The following is a 23,814-nucleotide window of genomic DNA, read 5'->3' on the forward strand; positions in this document are numbered from 1 at the left end:
CCCTCTCTTTTGTTATACCCGTTGTTTAAAAATACCATCTTGGAATCCCAGACCAGATGTACTCCACGTACTTACAAATGTGGAAATGAGAGCAAACAACAGCCAGCATGGTTAAAAGGTAAAGTGAAAGAGGCTATTAGAGCCTAAAGAACATCCTTCAAAGAATGGAAAAAGGACTCAAATGAAGAGAATAAGAAGCAACATAAGCACTGGCAAATTAGATGCAAAGCATTGATAAGGAAGGCTAAAGGAGAATATGAAGAGAATCTTGCTGCAGAGGCACAAACTTACAGTAAAAACTTTTTCAGGTACATCAGAAGCAGAATGTCTGTGAGGGAATCCATAGGACCAATAGATCATGAAGGAGCAAAAGGGGCACTCAGGGAGGACACGGTCATAGCGGAGAGACTGAATGAATTCTTTCCTTCAGCCTTTAAGAAAGAAGATGTAAGAGATCTACCTGTAAAAGCAAGGAGTGGGAACGGAGTCAGGCTCTTCAAAACAGGCCAGAGACACTAGACATGAATCAAAAAACTTTAATGAAGGATGTCTCAACAGGGTATCATGTTTTGGAACACACAGTTGCTTCCTCAGGAGTCTTGTTTTCTGTGTATGTAGATATAAATCCTCAGGTAGTAAATTCTAGGAGAGAAGTGTCACTTCTGGACGTCGCTAAAAACAATAAGGCCGGGTGACAATACAGAGGAGATGAAAGAAATCTTGGTGAATATGTACTAAGCCAAATTGACAAATTAAAGAGAAGTAAATCACCTTGACCAGATGGCATGCGCCCTAGGATACAGAAAGAACTCAAACATGAAATTGCTGATCTGCTGTTTGTAATCTGTAATGTGTCATTAAAATTATCCGTAGTACCTGGAGCGTGGCCCATGTAATTCTGATTTCTGAAAAGGGTTCCAGGGGTAGTCTAGGCAATTACAAACCAGTAAGCCAGTGCCAGGCAAAATAATGGAAACTATTATAAAGAATAAAATTATGGCACACCGGACAAATATGGTTTCATGGGTTAGAGTCAGCATGGGTTCAGCCAAGGGAAATCTTGCCTTACCAATTTGCTTCATTTCTTTGAAGGCATAAATAAACATGTCGATGTTGATGTAGTGTATTTAGATTTTCAGAAAGCTTTTGACAAAGTTCCTCATGAGAAAATTAAAGAGCCAAGGGCAGGGCCACTGAGAGGGGGGGGGGGCAGGGGGGACAAAATTCCCCGTGCCTGGGCCTCCACCTGCCTGCCCTTGGCTCCGTCAACAGCCCCCCTCCGTCCACCACCGGGCCCCCTGCATTCAAATTGGCAGCGTCTCACCTCTGTGTGAAAGCGGCAGATCACTTCCCTTCGGGCCCTCCCTCACTGTGCCCTGCCCTTGCGGAAACAGGAAGTTACATCAGACGAGGGCGGGACACAATGAGGGAAGGCCCGAAAGGAGATGATCTGCCACTTTCACATGGAGGTGAGGCACTGCCGATGCAGGGGGCCTGGTGGTGGATGGAGGGGGGCGGGAGGAGACTGGGGACTGCGGCACAGGCGGCCTGAGAGCAGGAGAGGGAGGCGACAGTGGTAGCAATTGGGGGGGGGGGGGGGGTGGCGACGGGGTCCCCAGGGGCGACCTTGCCTTGGGCCTGGCTCAGTCTCTCAGCAGCCCTGGTCAAGTGATAGGAGGCTATGTTCTTTTCTAGATTAGGAACTGGTTACTGGACAGAAAACAGAGGGTATGATTAAATGGCCATTTTTCTCAATGGAGGAGGGTGAATGCTCATAAAGCCTGTTTATGAGCATTCATTTCCATTTCAAGAGGCAAGAATTTGGAATGCGCTCCCTTGGGAAATGAAACATTTGTCATCTTATTTATTTTTTAGAATAGCTTTGAAAACGTTTTTATTTGAACAATAATTTGGTGTTGATTTGCTGAATGAATATTCCTTAAATGTGCATCCCTTAATTGAGAAGGCTGTCTTGCATGTTAAGCACTACAAATCCTTTAGAATAGTGAATAGTGAACTGCCACATGGATCTCTACTGGGACCGGTGCTATTTAACATATTTATTAATGATCTGGAAATCAGAATGACAACTGAGGTGATTAAGGGATCCTTTTACAAAGGCACGCTGAAAAATGGCCTGCGGTAGTGTAGGCTCGGGTTTTGGGCGTGCACGGAATCATTTTTCAGCACACCTGCAAAAAAGGCTTTTTTTTGCAGAAAATAGACGTGCGGCAAAATCAAAATTGCCGCGCGTCCATTATGGGTCTGAGACCTTACTGCCAGCCATAGACCTAGCGGTAAAGAAGTTGGGCGGTAATGACCTACGCGAGTCAGATGCCACTTGGTGCGCATCCACTACACGTGCCAGAAAATAAAAAATATGTGTATCAGACGTGCGCCAAAAATGAAATTACCACAAGAGCTACGTGGTAGTCAGACGGTAACTCCAATTTGGTGTGCATTGGGTGCACATATGGCACCTACGCAGCTTAGTAAAAGGGGCCGTAAATTTGCAGATGACACAAAACTATTCAAGGTTATTAAAACACATGTGGACTGTTTAAAATTGCAGGAAGACCTTAGGAAAATAGAAGACTGGGCATTCAAATGGCACATGAAATTTTTAATGTGGACAAATGCAAAGTGATGCACATTGGGAAGAATAATCTGAATCATAGTTACCTGATGCTAGGGTCCACCTTGGGAGTCACCACCCAAGAAAAAAGATTTAGATGTCATTGTAGACAATGCACTGAAATCTTCTGCCCAATGTTTGATGGCGGTCAAAAGAAATCAAACAGGATGCTAGAAATTATTAGAAAAGGGGTGCAAAATAAGACCAAGAATACTGTAATGCTTCTGTATCACTCCACGGTGTGACTTCACCTTGAGTATTGCATTCAATTCTGGATGCCATATCTCAAAAAAGATATAGCGGAATTAGAAAAAGTTTAAAGAAGAGCAAAGTGATAAAAGAGATGGAACTCCTCTCATATGAGGAAAGGCTAAAGAGGTTAGGGCTCTTCAGCTTGGAAAAGAGACTGCTGACGGGAGATATGACGAGGTCTACAAAATCCTGAGTGGTGTAGCACGGGTAAAAGTGAATCTATTTTGTATTCTTTCAAAAAGTACAAAGACTAGGGTACACTTAACATACTTTTAATACAAATAGGAGGAAATATTTTTTCACTCAAAGAATAGTTAAGCTGTGGAACTCGCTGCCAGAGGATGTGATAATGGTGGTTAGCGTATCTGGGTTTAAAAAAGGTTTGGACAAGTTCATAGAGGAAAAGTCCATAGTCTTCTATTGAGATGGATATGGGGAAGCCACTTCTTGTCCAGGTATTGGTAGCATGGAATTTGTGTTTTTGCCAGGTATTTCTGACCTGGATTGGCCACTGCTGGAAACAGGATATTGGGCTGGATCGACCATTGGTCTGACTCAGTATGGCTACTCTTATGTTCTTATGTACCCAGACTGTGTCAGTGCACTCACCCCTATGCACATATAGGACTGAATTCCTATTCAAACAAACCCTCACAAAGAACAACCATATCTCAAACAACTAATTATTACCTGAATTGTTTATTACTCTATTTACCATTAACTTTATCTTTGCTTCATGCAGGGGCCCACCCATTTTCCCTCCAGGCCCGCCCATCCACAACCTTCGTGCGCTGTCGCTGCCCTTTTGTCCCACGGAGGCAGCGTTCAGCATTTCCTTCCTGCCCTGTCTTCTCTCCAGGCTCCGCTGCATCGTCCCTGCAAGTGGAATCCTTTTCCTTTTCGGCCATCGCGCTGCGCTGTCATACACACAGGCAGCTTCGCTCCTCCCCCGCCGCATTCACCCGGCCCTAAACAGGAAGTGCATCATAGAGGGCCAGAATGGACACGGCGGGGGAGGAGCGAAGCTGCCTGTGTGTATGACAGCGCAGCGCGACGGCCGAAAAGGAAAAGGATTCCACTTGCAGGGACGATGCAGCGGAGCCTTGGGAGAAGACAGGGCAGGTAAGGAAACGCTGCCTCCGCGGGACAAAAGGGCAGCGACAGCGCGTGAAGGTTGTGGATGGGCGGGCCTGGAGGGAAAATGGCTGAGCTGCTGGGACATGGGAGGGAGAGAGGAGGAAGGGACTTGAGGGAAGGGAGAGAGCTGCTGGGACATGGGAGGGAGAGGAAGAAGGGACTGGAGGGAAGGGAGAGAGCTGCTGGGACATGGGAGGGAGAGGAAGAAGGGACTGGCAGGAAGGGAGAGAGCTGCTGGGACATGGGATGGCGAGGAGGAGGGGATTGGATGGGAGAGAGCTGCTGGACATGGGAGGGAGAGGAGGAAGGGGCTGGAGAGCTGCTTGACAAGGGAGGAAGAAGGGACTGGAGGGAAGGGAGAGAGCTGCTGGACATAGGAGGGAGAGGAAGAAGGGACTGGCAGGAAGGGAGAGAGCTGCTGGGACATGGGAGGGAGAGGAAGAAGGGACTGGAGGGAAGGGAGAGAGCTGCTGGACATGGGAGGGAGAGGAAGAAGGGACTGGAGGGAAGGGAGAGAGCTTCTGGGACATGGGAGGGAGAGGAAGAAGGGACTGGCAGGAAGGGAGAGAGCTGCTGGGACATGGGATGGCGAGGAGGAGGGGATTGGATGGGAGAGAGCTGCTGGACATGGGAGGGAGAGGAGGAAGGGGCTGGAGAGCTGCTTGACAAGGGAGGAAGAAGGGACTGGAGGGAAGGGAGAGAGCTGCTGGACATGGGATGGAGAGGAGGAGGGGATTGGATGGGAGAGAGCTGCTGGACATGGGAGGGAGAGGAAGAAGGGACTGGAGGGGAGAGAGCTGCTGGACATGGGAGGATAGGGAGAGAAAGAGGGGAGATGGATGAAAGGATGCAGAGAGAAAGGGGAGAGACTGGAAGGATGTGGAGAGAGAGGGGAGACTGAACAGAAAAGGGTAGAGAGATAGACACTGGATATAAGGAGAGGGGAGATAGACACTAGATGGAAGGATCAGGAGAGAGGGTAGATGGGTGGCAGGATGAGGAGAGAAAGAGGGAAGACACTGGATGGAAGGGTAGGGAGAAAAAGGAGACGCTGGATGCAAAAGAAAGAGGGGAGACACTGGAAGGATGGGGATAGAAAGAGGGGAGCTGCTGGATGGAAAGAGGGAGAGGACAGAGTAGGGAAAGACTTGAGAATAAGAGGAAGGGGCATGTGGAGAACAAGGGTGAGGAAAAGATGAAAAGCCATAGGTGATGAAAGGACAGGAAACCCTGGCAAGAGAAAGACGAAGGAAAGCAGAATCTAGAGACTGGGAGCAACACAATGAGAAAAAGTAAATGGCCATACAACAAAGGTAAAGAAAATAATTTTATTTTTAATTTAGGATAAAGTAATATGGTACCTGTGTTAATAAAGTTTCAGAGACCAATACTTCCTTCCTTAGGTCAGGAGAGGATACCATAACAGCATTATACTGTTATGTATCCTATACTGTTTATTTTAAGCCACATTGAAAAACTTGTTTGGGAGAATGTGGGATATAAATGTCACAAATAAATAAATAGCATTAAAAAAATCGACAACTAAAAAAACACGCTAAGCTTTATTCTATAAATGGCGCTTGAAGTTAGGCACCATTGATAGAATACCGCTTATACCAGAAACTACACCTAGCTATAGGCACAAGAATTTACACCAACTAAACCCTGGTGTAAATTGCCCCCCCCCCCCCCCCGTATTCTTTAACAGCAAGCATAAATTACAGGAACTCCCCCGCTCTGCCCGTGACCCTCCCTTAGCCATGCCCCTTTTTTGGAACAGCACATAAAATTTATGCGAGGATCCCGGTGCGTAAATATGCATGCATAAATTAATTTAAGCCAATTAGCACCGATAATTCAATGTTAGAGCCCAATTATGGTACTAATTGGCTCATTATTCAATTAATTTGCACTTGCAAATTTTCAGTGCCATTTAAAGAATTTGGGGGATCATCCATGAATTACCTGCAGAGAAAGCAAAATAGTATTTTAATAATTCACATTCATCATGACTTGATTTGATTTTGATTTGATTTATTAACGTGATGATATACCGCTTAATACAAAATAGCTTTAAAGCAGTTTACAATAAGCATAACAGAAATTGCAATTATGTACAAAACAATTCACAATAAATATAACAAGTATTACATTTAAAGGAAAAACATTCCTAATATTTCAGAACATCCAAAGGTGTTTATAAAGAAAGCCATGTTTTTAAGCTTTATGAAAGCTTCCATGGTTGTTAATACTACTCATTTCTATCTGTAAAGAGTTTCAGTAATCATTTCTATAGTGCTACTAGATATATGTAGCACTGTACACATTATAAGCAGGTACCTTCTCTGTCCCTTGTGAGCTCACAATCTTTGTTCCTGGGGCAATAGAAAGTTAAGGGCACCTTTTACTAAGTGGCAGTAAACCCAACGTGGGCTTACCGCTCACTAAACAGGAAGTACTGCTGGGCTACCACAGCAGCCCAACAGTACTTCCCACCCCTAGTGCGCCATCATATCCATATATTTATTTTCATAGCATCAGAGTGTACCCAGTGGTAAATGGGCAGTGCCGCACACTGCCAGTTACCATTGGGTTAGCGTGGTAGACCTGACCGCCACCTCAGTGGGTGGCAGTAAGGGCTCCCCCTGAAATGGCCACGTGCAACTGCTTTACTTGACGCACGGACATTTCCTGCAGGAAGGCGAGACTTCCTTTTTACCAGCTGCGGTAAAAGGGCGCCTCCTTGCGTGTGTAAAACACATGCAGATGCCAGCCCCCTTTTGCCACAGCTTAGTAAAAGGGACGCTAAGAGACTTGTCCAAAGTCCCTGAACCCAACTTGCCAGGATCAAAGCCCCGCTACACTAGCCATTAGGCCACTCGGCCACATAATTTCTTAAGTCAGTTTAACTGAAGTTAACAAAGGAAATCAAAGAAAAGGATGTTGGAGTGAGCACATTGAGGGCTGAGATCCTTGTTGAAGTGTAGGAAAGACATTTAGGAGAACTCATTCGAAAAGCCTTGTACAAAAGGCACAGTATTTTAAAAGTAATTCTTACTGAAACAGGTAAACAATGTAATTCGGCCAAGACAGAAGAAATATGGTCAGTCTTTTTCTTTCCAGATATCAAATGTGTTGCTGTATTTTGAACCAGCTGTAGTCTTTACAGGCTAACCTGAGTTAAGCCATGAAGTTCATCATGCACATTCCTGAATCTCCATTACCCCAGCTGCAAAGGACTAAAATATAAATCAACATATGCATCCAGCTTCTCCTACATAAGCACGCAACTATGGAATGCGCTACCAAATGCCATAAAAACAATGCATGACTTAACAAACTTCTGAAAATCACTAAAAAAAACAACCTGTTCAACAAGGCACACCACAACGATCCATCCTAAATTCCAGTCAACGAAACTTATACCAGAACTGGACATAACCGAACTCTCTATACCTGATTGCCTCATCAAATTGTCACGAATGAACTTTAACGCTACACCACTCTATCTCTTATCCGATAATGAATTCTCTATACTTGACTACTAATCTACTTGTTCACTTCTGAACATTTAATTCAATACCAATTTGTATTTCCTCATGCCGGAAATGACAATCGCCATTACGGAATAATGTAAGCCACATTGAGCCTGCAAATAGGTGGGAAAATGTGGGATACAAATGCAACAAATAAATAAATAAAACAGGGCATTACAATAAATGCTGCACTCTGTGCTCCAGCAAATAAATCCAGTTGTGTGAGCAGGATGCTTCCTTTTCATCACCAGCATTTTCTTTAACTCTTCCAGTTCACTGACTTTGTGGGTAAGGTCAAATGTACGCTTAGGTAGGGGGAGATGAAAGCAGTAGCCAAGAGTTTACCAGTGACATAAGAAACATCAAATTGGAAATCCACAACTGCCCCACCTTTGACGAGATGGTTAAATAAACTGTGGTTCATATGTGAAATGGAAAGACTTCAGGTTGTGCGAGGTCATACCAAGGTGAAGTGGGAGGCAATATGGGAGCCCTACTTGAAACATTGGGCATGTTTGTTTTGGGGGGGAGGGGTTGGGGGCGAGCTGGGTAGGGGGGGAGGGAGCTTGGTCTAGCTGGGTGGGATAGGTGGGTGTTGGGGGGGGGGGGGGAAGGATATATTACCAAAACTTTAAAAACTTGAGGTCATTGAACTGTTGGCAGCATTGGAATTGTGTTTCTAAGTAACTGGATGGGGTTTATAATGGGGCTACTTTGTTTGAATTTACTTACATGATTGTTAGCTGTTTTTCCTCATGTAGTATCCTATGTACAGGGATTTTTCAATACTTAATAAAGACTTCATACAAATTAAAAAAAAAAAAAAGAAAGTTCACCCTCTGTGTACTGCGGTTTTAATCTGGAAGTACATATAGTAGGGGTTATTATATAGAGAGGGCACCAAATACGTGCATAAATGATCATAATTTATGTGATGTTATCTGAGTCTTCTATTCTCTGTATCCCTTTTTGAGTTCAAAGTAGATTACAAATTAAGAAGCCAATCATATCTGAGATCACATATACACATATACACATAAATGCCAACATTCTGTCTACACATTTTTCTGTAACTATGCACATATTGTCGATAGTGCATAAATTGCAGGTGGGTATTCGCATAGGTGGAGTCTGAGTAGAACATAAGAGTAGCCATACTGGGTCGGTCCATCTAGCCCAGTATCCTGTTTCCAATAGTGGCCAATCTAGGTCACAAATACCTGGCAGAAACTCAAATAGTAGCAACATTCCATGCTACCAATCCCAGGCTAAGCAGACTATGGACTTTTCCTCCAGGAACTTGTCCAAACCTCAATTAAACCTAGAAATGCTAACCACTGTTACCACATCTTCCAGCAACAAGTTCCAGAGCTTAACTATTCTTTGAGTGAAAATTTTTTCCTCCTATTTGTTTTAAAAGTACTTCCATTAATTTCATTGTATGTCCCCTGGTCTTTATATTTTTTGAAAGAGTGAAAAATCGATTCACTTTTATCCATTCTACACCACTCAGCATTTGGTAGACCTCAAACATATCCCCCCTCAGTCATCTCTTTTCCAAGCTGAAGATCCCTAACCTCTTTAGCCTTTCTTCATATGGGAGAACTTCCGTTTCCTTTATCATTTTGACCGCTCTTCTGTGAACCTTTTCTAATTCCGCTATATCTTTTTTGAGATACGGCAATCAGAATTGAACGCAATACTCAGGATGAGGCTGCACCATGGAGCGATACAGAGGCATTATAATCAGTGGCGTAGCCAAGGGTGGGCTTGGGTGGACCCAGGGCCACCCACTTTGGGTTCAGGCCCACCCAGTAGCAGCATACCTATGATGTGGCTGGCAGGGATCCCCAAGCCCCACCAGCCGAAAACTCCTAACAACTGTCCCTCCTGCATACCTTGTAAGTAGCAGATCTTCGCCTGCAGTGAGCAGTAACATACACACTGCTCGCACCGGTCCCACAGCCTTCCCTCTGATGTATTTCTGCCTAGGCGGAAACAGGAAGCTGCATCAGAGGGAAGGGTGTGGGGCCAACATGAGCAGTGTGTATTAGTTGCTGCTCGCTGCTGGTGAAAATCTGCTATTTAAAAGGTATACAGGAGAGGGGGATGTTTGAGAGACCATATGGCATGCAGGCAAGAGGAGAGACCAAATCACCTTTGGGATGGGGCGAGGTTCTTCTGCCCACCCATCTTGGGCCCAGGCCCACCCAAAATTGGGTGTCTGGCCACGCCCCTGATTATAATATTCTTAGTCTTATTTTGCATCCGTTTCCTAATAATTCCTAGCACCCTGTTTGCTTTTTTGGCCACCACCACACACTGGGCAGAAGATTTCAGTGTATTATCTAATTTGTAGAATATTATTAATTATGCGTGTATCTCTGTAAACTAGGCATGAGCATTTAATCCAACTCTACAGCTGATGTAAGTGGCGTAGCCATGGGTAGTCCCCAATGTGGACTGGGTGAACCCACCACAGGTAGAGGTGGAAAGTAACTACTTATAAGCATCTGATGTATGGTAAAATGTATCTTTATTTAATTTTGGCATAAGAATATTGGCACATTCTGAAAATGGGAAATCAAGTTAGTTAAAAAAAACAGCAAAGTGATCGGTCTACTGTAGAGCTCATCTCCTCATAAACATTGAAAACCATGGGAAGATAAAATGGTGATAGCACTGTTGTGAGTCTTGTCCCTCTCACCTGACAATTTGTATTTCCTGATTGTATATTTACTCCTTTCTTATGAGAAAGAAGAGAAGAGGCAAGACTTGCACCTACCCTGAGATGTGGTTGGCCACAACCATCCTGGGCCCGAAGAACCGCTTCACAGTGAGCAGGAGAAGCTCTGGTTCGATGGTGTCGTTTCAGGGGTTGGTGGGAGAAAGAGAGCCACACCCCTCGCTCGATGCTGATACCACTCTGAGGGGCCCTTTTACTAAGCCACATAGGTGCCTATAGTATACGCACCCAATGTGTGCCAAATTGGAGTCACTGCCTGGTTACCACGTGGCCCTTGTGGTAATTTCAATTTTGGCGTGCATCCGCAATGCATGTTTATCTTGCAGCGCACGGCAGCTACGCGTGTCAAGTGGCATTTGACATGCGTAAACCATTACCGCCCGGTTACTGCGTGAGACCTTACCACTAGGTCAATGGCTTGCGGTAAGGTCTCAGCCTCAAAATGGATGTGCAGCAATTTTCATTTTGAAACACATCCGTTTTCAGCAAAAAACAAAAAAGGCAATTTTTTAATAGGTGTGCTAAAAAAATAATTCTGCGCATGCCCAAAACACGCGTCTACACAACCACAGGCCATTTTCAGCGCACCTTAGTAAAAGGACCCCTAAGCCTGGAGGCCAGGGATCCGCCAGTAAATCTGGAAATGATGAGGGAAACGCAGAGAGCTATGCTGTTTCCTGAAGAGATTTTCAGCGTGTCTCCTGTGGGGTCTGCCTCCCCAGAATATTTTTTTTAATTGCAATTTAATACACATTACAGGCAATTACCAAGAAAAAAGTAACAATCAGAAACAGTATTCAGGCCATCGTTACCTCTGAATATTTTTCCCTTTCCCCAATAAGACAAATCAATAAAGAAATCAATTGCAGTATGATTTTTTTTTTTTTTTTTTGCTGGTTTCCCAGCCAGAAAATGTTCAAGCTACAAAGGATCCAAGAAAACATATCTCTTTCCTTCATAATCGATTAAACATTTACCAGGACATGTTTTAAAAAATGATGCACATATTGCTACCATTTTTAGATTTCAATTGAAGAAATGACCTTCCACTCATCTGGGTAGGTCTAGAAACAATATTACTAATTAGGGGATAAAACTTTTGATTCCAGAGTCACTTTTAATATCTATTAAACAAAGACTCCAGGGAAAAGGGAATTGTATACTGCCTTTCTGTGGTTTTTCTAACTACATTTGAAGTGGTTTACATATTATATACAGGTACTTATTTGTACCTGGGACAATGGAGGGTTAAGTGACTTACCCAGAGTCACAGGAGCTGCAGTGGGAATTGAACCTAGTTCCCCAGGATCAGAGTCTGCTGCACTAACCACTAGGCTACTCCTCCACTCCAAACCACCTGCCCACAAAATGAGGAACTTTACTTAGGGAAATAAGCTTTCAGAATGGCAAGTTTATGATCTTCAAGTAGAACAGTAACCAGCAGTTCAGCCCATTTGTTAATTACATCCTGAGATGATTCAAGAAAACAAGAAACATCTAAGTTGTCTAGAGAATGAAGTGTATTCATGCCACCTTATTTCCTTCACCCCCTTAGGCAGGTAATACAAATTAGTAATTATATAAGAGTTGAGGAGTTGCAACACATCTTTTAAATACATTTTTAGCAGTTCTGTTGGAGCTAGATAATAAGTAACTGGGTAGTTGAAAATTCTAAGATTGCAAGCCCTAGCAGAATTCTCAAGAAGGCCGCCTGAGTCATCTTCAATTGAAAATCTGACTTCACTAATTGCTGTTCCACATATAAAGCTCTCTTATTTTCCAAAATTTGTTGAGATGTATCTCAGTAAACTCAAAAAGTATCTGCAAATTATCTGGTAATAGCTTCTCAATTCAAAGCACCACTGTGCCAATATCTTTTAAAGGAAAGATTATCGGCTCAGCAGTGGAAATAGAACCAGGAAATGCTAAAGATGATACTTTAAAGGGAGCAGGAAATAGTAAAATAGTCTTGGGTCCTATATCCACAACGGGATAGCACACCCCCAAGAAAACTGGGGTCACCACTCAGAGGGGATCCCAACAACTCCCTAGTTTGAGCTGGTTGAGGAGGTGGCATTCTTCCACCAGAGACATGGAGGGGCATAATTGAATGAGGACACCCATCTCTAAGGGCGTCCATCTCTAAGGACGTTCCGGCGAAGGGGCGGGGAAACACGTATTATCAAAACAAGATGGACGTCCATATTTCGTTTCGATAATACGATCGGGGATGCCCAAATCTCAACATTTAGGTCGACCTTAGAGATGGTCGTCCCCGGTTTTCGGTCATAATGGAAACCAAGGACGCCCATCTCAGAAATGACCAAATCCAAGCCATTTGGTCATGGGAGGAGCCAGCATTCGTAGTGCACTGGTCCTCCTCACATGCCAGGACACCAACCAAACATCTTAGGGGGCACTGCAGTGGACTTCACAAATTGCTCCCAGGTGCATAGCTCCCTTACCTTCGGTGCTGAGCCCCCTAAACCCCCCCAAAACCCACTCCCCACAACTGTACACCACTACCATAGCTCTTACGGATGAAGGGGGGCACCTACATGTGGGTACAGTGGGTTTCAGGTGGGTTTTGGAGGGCTCACATTTACCACAACAAGTGTAACAGGTGGGGGGGGGATGGGCCTGGGTCCGCCTGCCTGAAGTGCACTGCACGCACTAAAAACTGCTCCAGGGACCCCCATACTGCTGTGATGAAGCTGGGTATGACATTTGAGGCTGGCATAGAGGCTGGAAAAAAATGTTTTTTTAATTTTTTTTAGGGTGGGAGGGGGTTGGTGACCACTGGGAGAGTCAGGGGAGGTCATCCACGATTCCCTCCGGTGGTCATCTGGTCAGTTTGGGCACCTTTTCGAGGCTTGGTCGTGAAAAAAAAGGGATCAAGTAAAGTCGACAAAATGCTCGTGAGGGACGCCCTTCTTTTTTCCATTATCAGCCAAGGATGCCCATCTCTTAACCACACCCCTGTCCCGCCTTCGGTACACTGCCGACACGCCCCCGTGAACTTTGGTTGTCCCCGCGACGGAAAGCAGTTGAGGATGCAAAAAATCGGCTTTCGATTATGCCGATTTGGGCGACATTGGGAGAAGGACGCCCATCTCCCGATTTGTGTTGGAAGATGGGCGTCCATCCTTTTCGAAAATAAGCTAGAAAGAGATAGAAGGAGAGGATGCCATACTCACAGTTCCGGCATAGTTATTCCCCCTTCTCTCATACGCTGATCCATACAGACTTTTACCAGAGATGATCCTGGCTTTTTGCCAACTTACTTTCTTTCTGCTTCCTCATGAGTGTCAGAACTGTTCAGACTCCCCTGCTCCCAGCTCCTCAGGCGGCTCTGAAGGAGCTCCAAAGGGTTAGGGCCTGCCCCTTTGGCCACGCTCCTTCAGGTACACGCCCACGGCCACATACCGCAGACGGGATCTGGTCTTAAAGAGCCCAAAAAGGGCCTGAGTCACGTCACTGGCAGCCATCCACAGTGGTGCCTGGCTCCTGCTGTGCACTGCAAAAGGGCAGGTCTCTCCACTCGACCGCTAAAGGGATCTGGTCTTAAAGAGCCCAAAAAGGGCCTCAGTCACATCACTGGCAGCCGTCCACAGCAGTATATAAATACATAAGTATTGCCATACTGGGACAGACCAAAGGAAACAGCATCCTGTTTCCAACAGTGGCCAATCCAGGTCACAAATACCTGGCAAGATCGCAAAAAAGTACAAAACATTTTATACTGCTTATCCCAGAAATAGTGGATTTTCCCCAAGTCCATTTAATAATGGTCTATGGACTTTTCCTTTAGGAAGCTGTCCAAACCTTTTTTAAACTTCACTAAGCTAACCACCTTTACCACATTCTCTGGCAATAAATTCCAGCGTTTAATTACACGTTGAGTGAAGAAACATTTTCTCCAATTCGTTTTAAATTTACTACATTGTAGCTTCATTGCATGCCCCCTAGTCCTAGTATTTTTGGAAAGCATAAACAGACGCTTCACATCTACCGGTTCAACTCCACTCATTATTTTATAGATGTCACGATTGTGGTTGTGACCCCTCTCAGACTCACCTTATTTCCAGCGGTCAGCTTCTGAGCTGGCTTCTGTCTGTTCTTCCTGAGTTAGTTCTGTCTCTGTCTCTGTGTGTGTTAAGCCTCTCTGTGCTATGCTTTCTGCCTGTGTTTTGGTTTGTGTTCCTCTTGCCCTCTGGTGGCCAGAACCGGTGGCTGCCATAGACTTTCCAGACTTTCTTTCTGGTCCGGTTCGGTCCAGATATTCCAGCCCTCCAGACTTGGTTTGAAGTTTGGCAGCCATCCTCACCCGTAGCTGCCTCATGATTCCTGCAGTGAGTTTCAGCTGCTGATGGGTTTATTACCACCTGGAAACCTTCTGAGTTTGCCTTTGCATCGTCTAAGGTCCCTGGTTTGTTGGTGCTTTGTTGCGCTTCTGCCTAGTCGGGTTTCTTGTTTAGTTCCTTGTCTGATTCTAGTTATCTGTGTGTAGTTTAGCTTAGGTTTATTTGCTTATTTCCCTAGTCTTGTTTCTGGTCTGTATTCCTTATCAAGTTTCTGTTTGTCTGTGTCTCTTGCTTAGTGACTGCTCTGCAGCTTTCAGTCCTGTCTCTTGTCTGTCAGTATCTGTACCCTGTTTCAGTGGCTGCGTGGCAGCTTTCAGTTCCTGTCCTTTAGCTTGCCCATTTCCTGCTTTGTGTAGTATTGTCTGTCTGTGAGTCCTAGCCCAGTTTCCTGCCTTGCTGCCCATGTATATTCCTTTCCCCTCTGACCCTCAATCCCTGTTCAGCCTAGTTGGTATCCAGTTCCTGCCCTGTCCGGTAAGTCCTGCTGGCCGCCTGCACCCAGGGGCTCAACGGCGGTCAAGTGCAGGTGAAGTCTAGCTGTTCCTGTCAGAATGCTGCCTTGTCTCTGGTGTGGGGTGGTTTTGCCTGCCACTACTGCTGCTCCACGGCAGTGGCTCAAGGGCTCACGAACCTAGTTTCTGCCTTGAAAGCATGACAATAGACCTCTATCATATCTCCCCTCAGCTGCCTTTTCTCCAAGCTGAAGAGCCCTAGCTGCTTTAGCCTTTCCTGATAGGGAAGTTGTCCCATCCCTTTTATCATTTCCGTCGCCCTTCTCTGTACCTTTTCTAATTCCACTATATCTTTTTTGAGATGCGGCGACCAGAATTGAACACAATATTCGAGGTGCGGTCGCACCATGGGGCAATACAAAGGCATTATAACATCCTCATTTTTGTTTTCCATTCCTTTTCTAATAATACCTAACATTCTATTTGCTTTCTTAGCCGCAGCAGCACACTGAGCAGAAGATTTCAACGTATCATCAACGACGACACCTAGATCCCTTTCTTGGTCTGTGACTCCTAACGTGGAATCTTGCATGACATAGCTATAATTCGGGTTCCTCTTTCCCACATGCATCACTTTGCACTTATTCACATTAAACGTCATCTGCCATTTAGACGCCCTGCCTCCCAATCTCGTAAGGTCCTCTTGTAATTTTTCACAATCCTCCTGCGATTTAACGACTTTGAATAACTTTGTGGTATCAGCAAATTTAATTACCTCAGTAGTTACTCCCATCTCTAGGTCATTTATAAATATGTTAAAAAGCAGCGGTCCCAGCACAGACCCCTGGGGAACCCCACTAACTACCTTTCTCCATTGAGAATACTGACCATTTAACCCTACTCTCTGTTTTCTATCTTTTACCCAGTTTTTAATCCACAATAGAACACTACCTCCTATCCCATGACTCTCCAATTTCCTTTGAAGTCTTTCATGAGGTACTTTGTCAAACGCCTTAAAATCCAGATACACAATATCAACCGTCTCACCTTTATCCACATGTTTGTTCACCTCGGTGCCTGGGTCCTGCTGTGCACTCCAATAGGCAGGTGTCTTCAGAACTTAGTACAAGAACAGTGCTGGGCAGACTTCTACAGTCTGTGCCCTGAGAAAGGCAATGACAAATCAAACTTGGGTATACATATAAAGTATCACATACCATGTAAAATGAGTTTATCTTGTTGGGCAGACTGGATGGACCGTACAGGTCTTTATCTGCTGTCATTTACTATGTTACTATGTCCTTTGCATACTTGCCTTCGCCATCTTTCCTTCTCCCACTGGCAAGCTTGTGCATCCATGTCTACCATTCCAGTGTGGTACAGCCAGCGTCCATCTCCTCTTCGCCACCAGACCACCCGCCCTCACTGCCTCATTTCCATAGCTTTCTCCTCGCCTCACCCATCATGATTCTGTATACCCCCGCAACCCTGCTCAGAGTAGGCTCCATGAACCATGCCCTCCATGCCTCATTTCTGATCTCATTAAGTCTCACTCGCTCAACATTCTTTGCCTCACTGAAACTTGGCTGAGACTATGTGACACTTCTACCCTGGCTGAAGACTCCCTGGTTGGATTTAGCTTTACTTAATTCTCCCGGATGGGGAGAAGGGGGCAGAGGTGTTGCCTTCATCTACTCTGCATCTTTCTGTGCATCTCCTTGATCATTTGCTCCACTTACCATCTCTGATATTGAAATCCTACACTTCTTTCTACTCCCTCCAGATCTTTTACCTGGTTACAATCTATCACCCTCCACCGCCTTTGTCCCTCTCTGTAGAAGAACTTTCTGCCTCTCTCTCTCTGAGGCATCTCTGCTCTCTATTGCTCATCCTAAGTGATTTCACCATGCCAAAATCAGACAGCACAGCAGCTTTCCATTCCCTAACCCTCCACATTGGCCTAACACAGCATGATGTGAATGCACTGGAACTTATTTTCTCCTGCTCCTCAGCCAACTTTCTCCCCAGGACTATCTCCACCCACTGGTTCCCCTGGACTGATCATGCCCTCTTGTCATTTCAACTTCTGCTGACCGTGCCACCTAAAGGCCACCTCGACACATCCTACCCTGTTCGTGTTTTCTCATACAACAGTGTCTTTTCTCTCTGTGACATTTTACCCTCACTCCTGTCACTTCCCCCACCCAGCTCCCATCCCCCCCAAGTCCATGCCCTTAACAATACCCTCTTGCAGGCCCTCAACAAGGTGGCCCCCCACTTTGCTCTGCCACTCGCAAACTTCACTCATACGACCCTTGGTTTACTCCTGACCTCTGAATTCTTAAGACCCAATTGAGAAGCTCAAAAAGAGTATGGTGCAAGCATAGCAATGCATCGACTCTAAACCTGTATAAGGCCAATCTTAAGCTCTACTGTTCTGCGTATTGCAGGGCCAAACTAGAATACTATTATAAACAGATCGACACAGCCTCCAGCAGGCCGCTTGTACTATTTTCTATCCTCCATAAACTCACGTCACCTTCTGCCATGCCTCTAGCTTATAACCCTTCTGTTCTTCAACTTCCAACGCTATGGTGAACACCCTTAGAACCTTCCTCTCTGGCTCTTCTTCCTCTGTTACCCCTTCTTCTGCCCCCACCCTCTCTCCCTCTCATTGACCCTCCTTCTCTCTAGTGCTCTTCTCCTGGAGCTCTTTAATCCTATCTCTCTTCACACCTTGAGGGAAACAATCAATGACATGAATCAGTCATCATCCACCCTTGACCCTTATCACATCTGTTTTAACGTTTGGCTACCCATGCTCTTCTCCTGTTGCCACCAATACTTCAAACTAACCTTACTAAGGGACTCATCCCCGGTATCTGGAAACATGTGCTCATCACCTCTCTTTTAAAGAAACTCTCCCTTGACCCTGCTGACCCCACAAATTTCAGACCCACCTCCAATCTTCTGCTCTTCTCTAAGGTCTTTGAAAAATTAGTCCACACCCAACTTAGCCTTTTTCTGGACAACTTAGCCTTTTTCTGGAGAAATCGATGATGCTACATCCTTATCAGGCCAGTTTCAGAACAGGCCACAGTACGGAAACCATTCTCACTGCATTCTATGATACTGTCAGGACTTTACTCGACCAATATTTCTTCGTGGACCTGGACCTTTCCTCAGGGTTCAAACTTGTTGATCACAATCTCCTTCTACAGCATCTTCATGCAATCAGAATCACTGACACCTTTCTGACTTGGTTTTATGACTACCTTCACAACAGGACCTTCCAACTTGTCCAGCTCTCCCACCTACCCCCTGCACTCTTGTGAGCCTCAAGGCTGTACTTTAGCCCCAGTCCTCTTCAATATCTTTTTGGCACCTCATTTGGTTGTAATTCAATCAAACAACTGTACTCCTTTTTGCTACGCCGATTATATCTAGATACTATTCTGTGTTACATCTTTTCTTCAGACCTCCATGACCTCAATCACTGTCTCAATAAAGTGTCTACTTGGTTACACGAACAGCTTCTTTTTCTTACTACCACTAAGTGTGAGGCAATTCACTTCCAAAACATAACTGCTCCCTCCCTGTCTTATTGGTGATCCTCCCCTCTCCTTCAAGGAGTCAGTAAAGATTCTAGGTGTGATCTTTGACACCTGCCTCACTTTAAACCCCAAATTGATTCAGGCCCAGATGCAAGAAAGACATTGGTAATTCCCGTTCCCTACCGATTCCATAGCGAATCGGTAGGGGACGGGAATGCATCAACGATAGGGAATGCAAATGAGCTACTCGTTGTAGCTCACTTGCATTCTCTAGTCCTTCGGTACCTGAATCGGAGAATCGGGACATCCCTTTAGATTAGGCTCCTCTTCCTGGTCTCTTCAGCCAATCAAAGTGGGCTTAGCTGGCTGTTGTCAGCGAAACGCGCTCTGATTGGCTGAAGAGACCAGGAAGAGGAGCCTAATCTAAAGGGACGTCCCGATTCTCCGGCAACCAGGAAAATAGAAACATTTCGCTGTGGAGGGGTAAGTGGCGCGGCGAAGACTAAATAGAAGGGGGGAAAAAAACATGAGCGCCGGCAGAACAAAAAACTGCCAAAAAAAAAAAAGACGTCTCTCAGAAGCGCAGGGAGAGTACGTCCTTAAAGGTCGCCCCTCACATGCGCTCCCTGCTTTTTTCTTTTTTACCTTTTTTGGGGGCCCTTTTCCTTTCCGATTCCCTCACAGGAGCCCTAACAAGAGGTCAGACATCTCGTTAGGGTTCCTATGGTAAGGGAATCGGAAAAACGGTAGTGCATCTGATTATAATGGGCTGCAACGGTACTGCAGCTCATTATAATAGCTTTTCAAACATTTGCATTCCGTTTTCGTTGCCTGCTACCGTAGCAGGGAAAATGCCCTTAGTGCATGCCCGGGGTGAACTACTTGCGTTTTAAACTGGCTGGAACCAGTTTAAAATGCAAGTTGTGGGCTCGTTAGGTTTTGTGCATCTGGGCCTCAGTCATCCAGGCCTCTTTCTTTGATCTTTTTTGCATCCCATTAATCAGCTCCACTCTCCCACTCTCTGCGGTCCTCTCACTCCTTCTTAGCCATGTGATCCCCCATCTGGACTACAGCAGTGCTCTTTATTCTGGCTTGCTTACCTCTGTACTTGCTAAAGCGCCTACAACTCGTACAGTCCACTGCTGTTCACCTGCTTCACAATTCCAAGCCTTTCAACCCCTCTTTTACAGGCCAAACATTGGCTCCCAGTCTCTACACACACCAAGCTTAAGATTTTGATCCTTGTTTTTAAGAGATGTCTTCCTTCACCACCTTCTTACCTTGTATGCTCCCATCAGGCCCCACAGGTCAACTCACCCGTCCCTTTCCATCCGTTATTCTAATTGACATTACCCGTGCCTCTGCCTTCAGCTAGACAGGTCCCAAACTCTGGAATTCTCTCTCATTTCCACTATGCATGGAACCCACATACTCTTGATTTAAGACTGCTCTCAAAACTCACCTTTTCTTACAGGTTTTCGGAGTAGCCTAGTGGTTAGAGTGGTGGACTTTGGTCCTGGGGAACTGGGTTCAATTCCCACTGCAGGCACAGGCAGCTCCTTGTGACTCTGGGCAAGTCACTTAACCTTCCATTGCCCCAGCTACAAATAAGTACCTGTATATAATATGTAAGATGCATTGAACCTGTTATGAGTGGGAAAGCGCAGGGTACAAATGTAAGAAAAATAAAAAATAATTGAGTCACATGCTCATTTGTGCTTGCTTTACCGGAAACTGTAACTAAATGAACACTGCTCAGTTGTTACTCTCTCTTTTTCTCCTCCCTGCCTCTCCCTGGCCCTCTGGGTCACTCCCTCCCTGCTTTATATACTTTGTATACCACATTGAAGTCATTGCCTGGTAATTGCAGTATATCAAGTGCGTGTAAAAAATAAATAAATAAATAAAATATTGCTCTTGAGACAGATGTATCATTTGATGAGGAGGGCTGCCAATAAGGGGGGGGGGGGCAAGATTCCCTAGACCTGGCCTCCAAGGGGGGGGGGGGGGGTGCCAGCAAGGGTTCGAGGGAGAATAAGCTTCTTCCTACCTGCCTGCTTCCAGGTCTGTCTCTCTCCTGCTCCTGTGTGCCAAGACCTGAATGATTACGTTAACCTGATAACCTGGGTCCCAGCACACAACAGCAGGAGACCACAGACTGAGGGAGGAGCAGACACAGGAAGGTAAGGGGTGGGGATGGTGGCCCAAGTGTGGGAGGGGTGCGGCGGTGGCCCAGGTGGGGGGGGGGGGTTCCTGCCCTGGGCCTGGCTTTGTCTCTCAGCAGCCCTGTTGATGAGTTGAATGTCACACAAAGAGTTATGGGAGAAGATCAAGATTCAGTTCCATTTTGTTCTTGAACTGTATAATCGCATAACAGGAATGTTACGTTTTTTAATTATTCTATTTAGACTTTTTCCTGATGTTGCTTATGCAACACACAAAAGGCAAAAAGAATTTCTAGAATTAAGATCTCAGGTTCAGCAGTTGGGGGGCTGTTGTGACTTAACTTTCCATGTAAATGTGTTATCAAACGTGACTCTTAGATATATTTTTTATGAACTAGCTCACTTATGTGCTTTTTTGACCTCTAAAAGAGGTAGCCCTTTGAGGCCCTCAGTACTTTTAATGAGTGCATCTACACCCGATAGAAATGAAAACCTGCTTATATCTCTGTCAGTGCTTTATATTCTTGAAGTTTATATTTCTTGGTATTGTGCCTTGCATTCTCGCACTTAATTGTGGACTATTATGGATGATTCTATTTTAGAACCAATTAGCATGTGCACATGCAACCACCCTTAGTTGCTATTCTAGAAGCTACACACACCGATTTCATTGCATGCAACTTCTATGGGGGTGTGGATATGGGAGGGGCATGGGCAGGCCAGGGGCATGCTTAGGAGTTAGGCATGCAGGTTATAGAATACTAGGATTTATGCCTAAATGCCAGCAGTTAGGCCTGAGCACTTACACCAGCCTTTTACACCAGCCTTTTGTCGCACCTAAACTGTGGACTTACATGAGTATTCCAAAATGGCAATTCTGCATGGAACTGCTGTTATAGAATTCACACTTAGTGCCAATGTTCCCTCTAAGCTTTGTGGTAGTCCTGCAACCACATTCCTGCCACTAGGAGGTGATACTTCAATATTGTGTTTTCAATTGATAGGGACAAGCAGGTTTCCTGGAGTCCTGCAATGGCTGCCTGTCCCTTGCTATTGAAAATGTGATACTGAAACAACACCCTCCCCCCTCCCCCCACTGGTAGGAATGTAGGTGGAGGACTCCTTCACAGCTTAGAGGGAATATTGATTTCAGTGCCTAAATTTTGGCTCTCACCCTTGAATCTACCCCTTTGCCACCACTTACATGCATAAGTATACACTTACCTACAAAAGTGCTGGCATTCTGTACATTTACATGCTCATGTAATATGTAAATGTGGGACCTATGTATAGAATGGCCCTTTAAAAGGTGATGTAATATTATAGGAATGAGTTGCTCTACCAGCAACCAGAAAATCAAGGAACTCAATGGGTGCAGGTTTATATTCCCTCTGTAAACTGTGTGGTTCTGCTTTCAGGTCCCTCACCATCAGCTTCCAGTGAATCCGACTTGATGACTAATACTTCAGTTACTCAGGGTCCCCCAAAAACAACCTATTGGGCCCCAGAGAACACAACAACCAGAGCTTCCACTGAAAATAGCATGCTACCGAATCACACCAGCACAGCAGCAACGAGAGAGCATCAAAGCAATACAACAAGCGACCCGACTAATACCAGTCCTCACATCTCACCAGGTCACAATGGAACTGATACTCCATCCAGTCCTTCAGCGCCCAACCCTGATGGGATGAACACCACAGCAAAGTCACCCACTTCAAGCAGTGCAAAACCAACCATCAGCTCAGGTGGGACTAGATTTATTTAATTCAAAATGTATAACTTACCTAGAGAGAGAGAGAGAGAGAGAGAGAGATGACCCGCTGGACAAAAAGGTACCAAAAGTGGGGTATGTGTCTTATTTATACCACATATCAACTACATAAACCTGCAAATTTCCGGCCTCAGGTCAGGTATGAACTGATTATTCCTTTAAAAAATGAGAAACGTTTATCAATTTTTAAAAAAGTACGTTTTTCAGAAAAATACTTTAAAAAAATAGCAAACGTAAAACATCTGTAATCCATATGAAGTTATGGATAAAATTTTGCATCATCCCTTTCTACTGACTCTATAGTGCACAAAAAAGAAAGTTGCCCAAATTTACCCTTCCAGTCTTTTATAAGCTTTATCTTTATTATTTGTAATCCTACTTTTGGCACTTCAGGTCATATATAAATAGAGAGAGAGAGAGAATCCTGTGTACAGAGAAGCACAGCTAAATTACTGTAATGAATGGTTAACATTAGCTGTGCAGAAGAGCTCACTTTAAGAGATCCCTGCCCCAAAGAGTTTATAGCTTACCATATAAAGGGAAAATAAAGGGAGCAGAGCAGTTGCTAGACAAAATGGCACCCTGGGCAAGGATTGTTTTTAGTACTCCTCTTCCCATTTGGTTTCACATGTTTTCAAGCTGGCTCAAAAAGGTGCTATGCTGCCCCCTCCTGCTTCCAGGTTGGCGCTCAGGGCATTTGCACTTGTTGTCCAACCCCTGCAACTAGAGACACACAGAGATGTGAAATCAGTGACCGCTGCACGACTGGGGCATTGCTAAGCCAATGGAGAGGCTGCAATAGAAAGGTCATTGGGTGGCTTCAGGTCATCAGGGCAGGCTCAACCACACCTGATTTTGCAAACATTGCATGTATGGATTTGCCATGTGGTCCCTAATTTTGGTTAAGAGAAGCAGTGGGGGCAAATCTAGGACTCACCTTGGTGACCTGGAGCCATCTGAAAACCTAAACAGTGAGATGTGAGGGTAACTGAAAATGTGAGCTCTGTCTGCTCCTATCAGTGGGGATGATATCTATATAATAATTTGTAACTCTGCTTCCCTGGATGGCTGGCTGGCTGGGTTTGTAACAGCATGCTGACGTCAGCTCACCTCCAGCATTCCCTTCCCTCTCAGTGTCCCGCCCTCGCGTAAAGACAAAATGACATCAGAGGAGGGTGGGACACTGAGAGGGAAGGCAA

The 23,814-nt window shown here is 45.1% G+C and overlaps 1 protein-coding gene across 1 annotated transcript in view; it reads left to right on the forward strand.

Annotated features, from left to right (window-relative positions):
• Positions 1-23,814, forward strand: part of LOC115480139 (mucin-1-like) — a 76,066-nt gene that overhangs the window by 18,821 nt on the left and 33,431 nt on the right. The window contains exon 2 of the mRNA XM_030218620.1: positions 22,260-22,589. Within this exon, the coding sequence (XP_030074480.1) occupies positions 22,260-22,589 (330 nt within the window). The remainder of the gene's footprint in view (positions 1-22,259; positions 22,590-23,814) is intronic.

This window comes from Microcaecilia unicolor, chromosome 11 (assembly GCF_901765095.1).
Source record: "Microcaecilia unicolor chromosome 11, aMicUni1.1, whole genome shotgun sequence".
Lineage (NCBI taxonomy): Eukaryota > Metazoa > Chordata > Amphibia > Gymnophiona > Siphonopidae > Microcaecilia > Microcaecilia unicolor.